The 6,715-nt window shown below is 32.6% G+C and overlaps 1 protein-coding gene across 3 annotated transcripts; it reads right to left on the bottom strand.

The window, feature by feature from the left end:
- Positions 1 to 220: 220 nt before the first annotated feature.
- On the bottom strand, positions 221 to 4,222 carry LOC108363647 (uncharacterized). Of its 3 annotated transcripts, none has more exons than XM_017617073.1 (7): positions 4,012 to 4,222; positions 2,050 to 2,120; positions 1,911 to 1,991; positions 1,809 to 1,853; positions 1,561 to 1,742; positions 1,046 to 1,193; positions 221 to 990 (listed from the first exon to the last, which is right to left on the bottom strand). In XM_017617073.1, the coding sequence occupies exons 2-7, from the start codon at positions 2,105 to 2,107 to the stop codon at positions 866 to 868; spliced, it is 639 nt and encodes a 212-aa protein (XP_017472562.1). In that variant the 5' UTR covers positions 2,108 to 2,120; positions 4,012 to 4,222; the 3' UTR covers positions 221 to 865. The 3 variants fall into 3 exon arrangements, with proteins under 3 accessions (XP_017472562.1, XP_017472561.1, XP_017472563.1); XM_017617072.1 differs by having other exon boundaries at positions 4,016 to 4,222; XM_017617074.1 differs by having other exon boundaries at positions 2,050 to 2,123; positions 4,020 to 4,222.
- Between the last annotated feature and the right edge of the window lie 2,493 nt (positions 4,223 to 6,715).

The raw sequence follows: 6,715 nt of genomic DNA, 5'->3' as shown, positions 1-6,715 counted from the left end.
TCACCCTTGATTTTTCAGAACTTTTTTTGTCGCGGATGTTACGGTTTTCTTCCATATAAATTGTGTTTATTCGTTATATGGAAGCAAATAGAACACAAAAAAAAGTTCTAAAAAATCAAGAGTAAACATTGACAAATGTAATTTTTAGCCATTTGGAACTTGTACTTTATCTACTAGAATTCAATGGGCTGCAAAACTGCATACTCGGAATTTTTCTAGGGAATCTAATTAAAAAAGTTCAAAATTTTTACGAAAGTTTGTAGAATTTTTTTTTTTTTAATATGAAACTTGGTTTTGTGAAAGAAAACTATGTTTTAATAAAAAATAACCAAAATTCAATAACAAAAAAAAAGAAATAATATGTTCGAACTTGTCAAAATGGGGTGCGGATATAATTTGATCGACCACTGTATATGTATATGTATAAGGCTTGTTCGTTAATAAAACCATAAAAACAAAGTTTCCTAATTTGTTAAAGTGTAAAAAAATCAAAAAATTTTCATCAAAATTTCAAACGCTTAAACAGAATTTTTAATGTTTAATTGTATAGGTACCCAGTTTTATAGCCCATTCAATTTTATTACAATGAATTCCAAGTTCAAAGTAGCTCAAACTCACGTTGATTTTTAGTATTTCTTTTTTGCTGAGGGGTTCAGCTTTTTCCTCCATATAACCAATTCCAAACTTTCTTTATATGGAAGGAAATGCTTAACACCGTCACCAAAAAAGGTTAAAGGGGCTATAAACTGCGTACCTACGAAATGAAAAATTAAAAACTCTGTTTAAACAGTTTGATATAATTTCAATAACTATTGTAAAAAAATCACTCCATGCTTACTTTTGTAAGTTACTGTATAAGACTACTTTAATCGTCACTTTGGTTTCGTTTACTTATAAGTATTTTTTTCAAATAGCGCTTTTTCGACAGATGGATCGCCCTTCGAATCTTCTCCTCAGCCTCTTCTACACCATATAACGTTGCAACGGCATCTTAAAATAAATAAATATAAGTACACATAACATTTCAAAATTTACTTTAACGAACCTTTGACGACTTTATACAGCTTGAAGTCCTTCAACCGCTTCTTTCCATGACTACCGTCCGTGTTGTACTCATAAATGAATTCCGGCTCGAAAATCAAGTCAATATTTTTCTGTAAATTACTGGAAATAATTTTTTTCACCATATTGACCTACAAAATAAAAAACAAAAAATTAATATTAAGGAACAAATGGGCCAGCGGTCAAAATAGTAGCAGCCCAATATTTCGATAATAATTTTTTTAATTTAATTTTAATTATGTTTTTATAAAAGTATAGTTCGTTCTTTAACAAAAACAATATAAATCCAGGCTTCAAACTTTGTGCACAATTTAAAAAGTTTGAAATTTTGATGAAAATTTGTTGAATTGTTTTAAATTTTGCACAAAGTTTGAAATCTGGATTTCTATTGTTTTTGTTAAAGAACGAACAACACTTTTATAAAAACAATTAAAATTAAATAAAAAAAATTATTTTCGAAATTTGTACACTTGTTAAAACATTTACTAAAGTGCTTACATAGCTTTTAGTGTTGGATTCGTCTATATTTTCATCCAATTCTTTTAGCGTGTCGTCGTCTTTTATGGGGAATGTACCCGACATGGTTGAGTTCTCTGTGTCTTGAATTAATAGCTTTTTTATAAGAACATTTTGTTCAGCCAATGCTTCCATTACAACTGTATTTTGATGAGTGGTCGAATCTGAAAAATCGAAAAAAAACTTTAGTTCTAATTTTTTCATATCATAAAAATCGAAAAAGTGCATACTTTTTAGTTCCTCTGTTACGAATGAATGTAGTTTTGATATTGAATCTGAAAATATAGAAGTAAAAAATTTTTTTTTTAATTCTTACAAAGTTTTATACATACCTTTTATTTCCTGAAATTTCTTATCTATTTTTGTTTCAAATATTTCTTCCAGCCACACGCAATTCTCACACCGGTTTTCATCTGCACAAAAATTATAATGAATTTGTAATAAAAGTACATTTTAATTTTCAATATTTACCTTGTGTTTCCACGTTTGTCTTCGTGAGTTTAACGTACTTTGATGGCCGTTTTTCCATTTTTGGGGGTTCGCTTATAAATAAATAAATTATAATGGTTAGTTATTTGTACATTTAAACAAATATTAAATTTTTATTGAGTTTAAAAGCAGCCATGTAAGATTGGAATCAAGACAATTTTATCCTGCTGAGGTAAACCTATGCACTTACATTTGATTTGGGATAGAAGAAAACTTTCGTCTATGCTGCTGCGATTTAAATTGACCAAACATATTCCTAAATATTTTAATGAATCTATTGGTTCCTCAAAAAAAGCAGTTGGATTTAAAAGTCGCTTTCCTATTACAAGTTTTTTTTCTTTATTGAAAGCTGCTATTTGGAAAGGTATATTAGGTTCAATAAAACAATAGTTGTCGGGAAACTCGACACTAAAAATATATTCCGACGTGACTAACTTTATTCGATTTTTTTCTTCTAAAAATCCTTCTTGTTGAGTTTGTTTATTAGGCTTTTCGCGGGAAACGTTGTTATAAATTTGTTGAAGTATATGTGTGGGTTTTTTAACGTAACTTTTTAAAATTTGCAAGTAATTTTCAAAGTTGTAAGCTGAAAAATTTTGCAGAATTCCGAATTGTTTTGCACAGTCTGTGATATGCAAAAGCTATTTTCCTGGAACACAACTGGGAAATTTTGCACAAACAGCTTCAGCATATCCTGACAAAGTTTTATATTTCGCTCGTAGCTTTTTGGACATGATAATAATCTGCATGAGCAGTGCAGTAGGAGAAATTCATAATAAAGCTCATTATGAATGCTTCCTTTTAGTACTAAAATACCCGTATAGAGCAAAAATTGCCGAAATTCCGTGGCTTTCCAATGCACAATATCTTCGAAGCCACGCGGTCGGCGAGAAAATTCCAATGGAATATATTTTCGAAGGGATTTTAAATCCTTAGAAATATTAAGGATATTCTCTTTTGAAACTTTATATTCCAAGTTAATTTTGTTATTTAACAAACGCATCAGAAATTTTCTTACCACCCCTAAGTCTACCAAGTGCATACTGTCAAGGGCCACTTGACTTACCATATTAAGATTAATTTTTTCCAAAGGAGAGATTTTAGAACGAAAAGTTTTTTGATGGTGAGATTTTAGCCGCCTCTCCTTAAAATCTTCATCTGAAATCAGTGGGCCTGAATCTATACTGTAAGTTAAAACGTGATCAATTTGCTTCGCTACTTGCGTACATTTGGAACAACCGTAAGAGGATGTGTGCCCAACTGTTCCACATATAAATGAAGTAGCTGGGGCATCGCAAACCACAGCTCTTAATGTAAGGCGAACTGTTTTGTTTTTAATACAAATTCCAGTTTGTGAAATGCGAGTCATTTCTTCAACAAAATCAAGTAAATAAACATCTAAATCACTGGGCTTTTGCTTTCCAACATATACTCCAATGGGTAATATAGAAGTTATCTTAGAGTTAACAATTCTAATCAAAATGGGCCATAGCTGAACCCTGGAGCTTCTAAATAAGGGTATTCCATCTACATTAATGTCGAAAACTATTTCATCGCTTTCGGAAAAGTAATTAGACAAAGACATTAATTGATTTTCAATACCAAAATGGGAATAGAATCCTGGAGGTACACATCTAATACTAAAGTTTGCCGTTTTTGGTAAAAGGGTTCTAATGTCACTTGGCACATCGAGATTTTCTTCGGCAAGAATTCCAAGCAAATCATTGCAACACTCTCTACTAGGTCTGTACTTTAGTGCCCAATCTTTTAATTTGCATTTTAAATCTTTTGTACACAAACTACTAACCGGCTCCTCATCTGGCACGATATTTCCACTTGATTGCAAATTTGACTCCCGCACAAGGTTGCCAGTGGAGTCTCCAATGTCTCACATGGCGGCTTGTATAGAAGTTTAGACACAAATTCTTTCTTTTTATTACTTACTAACCTTTTTAAGTTACGGCGGCTTCCCAGCATTTTGTATTAGTTTAATAAACAACGTGTGGCAATCAACAACTTTTGTAGAACTCAACAAATTTAATACATACATAAATCACACAACACTTGAAAATTACTATTTTGAATTCCCGTTTTCGATAAAATGCGTCACTTACTCATCAGCTGTTTTAGAGTGTTGCGCCAAACAAATGGTTTATTTGCAACGCCGAACATTAAAATTTTGTTCGTCGGCGCATGCTCAATGGTGCAAATATGTACTAAATTCAAGTTCTGCGCGTGATTGTTACGACGTCATTTTTTTTTTATCTCGCTGGCGTCGTACTTTTGATGTTCAGTCGGCTTTTTTCGGCCGAGTTAACGATTGTTGAATGTGACCAAAAATGAATTACCACCACCTGCATCACCAGGAGTGAGTCTAGTAGTGGCAACATTTTGTTCTATCAACTGACACGCCGAGATAAATTGCCACCGTTTGCCTGAAGGGTAGTTACTAACACTCACCGGTCTCTCCATCGATGAAGACGCTCGCAACCAGGAGACAGGTTGCTGAAAATAAAAGGCAAACACGTTTACATGTACGAGCGCATGGAAAGAAAAACCTTCCAGCGTTAGCAACTATGGAACTATCGCAGAGGGAGTATTTTTGTGGTTCACGATAATCTTATCTTATAATCTTATCTTATATCTTATCTTATCTTATATCTTATAATATTATAAATGTGAAAGTTTGTATGTTTGGATGTTTGGGAAATCATCACGCGGAAACGACTGAAAGGATTTGCATGAAATTTTGTACGCAGATAGCTTATGGGCCAGATTGGTTAATAGGCTATTTTTTTAAGAGTTGCCACCTGTTAAAAAAGTTTCATTTATTTATTATGCGGGAACGACTGAATGGATTTGCATGAAAATTTGCACGCAGATAGCTTATAACCTAGATTGGAAAATAGGCTACTTTTCTTAAGAGTTGCCACCTGTTAAAAAAGTTTCATTAAATTAATACGCAGAAACGATAGAATGGATTTGCATGAAATTTTGCAAGCAGATAGCTTATGACCTGCAGTGGAAAATAGGCTAATTATTTGGAAGAGTTGCCACCTGTTAAAAAAGTTTAATTAAATTAATACGCGGAAACGACTAAACGGATTTGCATGAAATTTTGCACACAGATATCTTATGACCTAGGTTAGATAGTAGGCTACTTTTTTTAAGAGTTGCCACCTGTTAGAAATGTTTAATTTAATTAATACGCGGAAATGAGTGAACTGATTTGCATGGAAGTTTTCGCACAGATAGCTTATGAGCTAGGGTGAAAAATGGGCTACTTTTTTAAGAGTTACCACCTGCTAAAAAAGTTTAATTAAATTAATACGCGAAAAAGTCTGAACGGATTTGCATCAAACTTTGCAAGCAAATAGCTTATGACCTACAGTGAAAAATAGGCTAATTTTTTGGAAGAGTTGCCACCTGTTAAAAAGTTTTAATTAAATTAATACGCGGAAACGACTGAACAGATTTGCATGACATTTCGCACAGAGATAGCTTATGACCTATGTTGGAAAACACTTAACTGATTTGCATGAAAGTTTGCACACAGATAGCTTATGACCTAGACTGGAAAATAGGCTACTTTTTTAAGAATTTCCACCTGTTTGAAAACGAAATTTTGCTCAAAGATGGTTTATGACCTGGATTGAAAAATAGGCTACTTCTTTAACCGGTTTTCCGATCAGGATGAAATTTGGTACAAATTGGAATTTTCATATTACATACATATCTCTGGAAGTATTTGTGGGAGAGAACTGAAACTTGGTATAGTGATATGTATGTGAAATCAATGTTGGCATTAATCGATTGATGTTTTAATTAGTTTGTTAATTCGACTAAATTCAATCTGATTACAGTTAATCATGATTAATTTTAATCCGACTAAACAGTTAATCGTAACCGCGATTAAAAAATTAATTTTTAATCATTAACTCTTAATTTGATCAAGTAGGTTTGGTGATTAATTAAGTTATGCTGGAATTTCAATTTCCCTGTGCACACAAAGCATGTTAATCCGGTATGGCTAAGTCGGGTTTCCTCATCAATCTAAGCAATTTGGTGTGCATTTTCATTAAGATATATACCAACATGGGCGTAGCCAGGTAGGGGCAGGGGGTGCTCGAGCCCCGAGGTGTTTGGTTTCAAATTCGGACAACTAGACAAATTAATCAGATTTTATTTTTAATTGAATTAACGATTAATGTTTTAAATTAATTAAATGTAATCGCAGCCAGCGATTAACGATTCAAAAAATGTTATCATTAATCGTACAGTTGATTACGACTAATTAATTTTAATCGTCAAACGCGATTAACATTTTAATCGTTAATTTTTAATCGTTAATCAGATTAACAGTTTGCCAACACTGTGTGAAATCATGTTCATATTCACAGAGAAAAATGGACGTTTTAGGAAAAGAGGCGTAGCACCTCCCATACTGACTGAAAGTTTCATATTGCATATCTCTTCAAATGTTTGGAGTAAAGCACTCAAGCTTGGTATGGAAATACATATGTATGCATGTATGTATATGAAACTAATACCATACTCATGGAGAAAAATGAGAGTTATTGGAAAAGGTGGTGTGGCAACTCCCATGCAAATTGATTTTTCTATGCTACATATCTCTGGAGGTGTTTAT

The sequence above is a fragment of the Rhagoletis zephyria genome, unplaced genomic scaffold, assembly GCF_001687245.7.
Source record: "Rhagoletis zephyria isolate East Lansing unplaced genomic scaffold, Rhagoletis_zephyria_1.1 Rzeph_scaffold_01328, whole genome shotgun sequence".
NCBI lineage: Eukaryota > Metazoa > Arthropoda > Insecta > Diptera > Tephritidae > Rhagoletis > Rhagoletis zephyria.
Note: the sequence above shows the minus strand (reverse complement) of the source record. Positions and strands in the feature narration are given on the sequence as shown.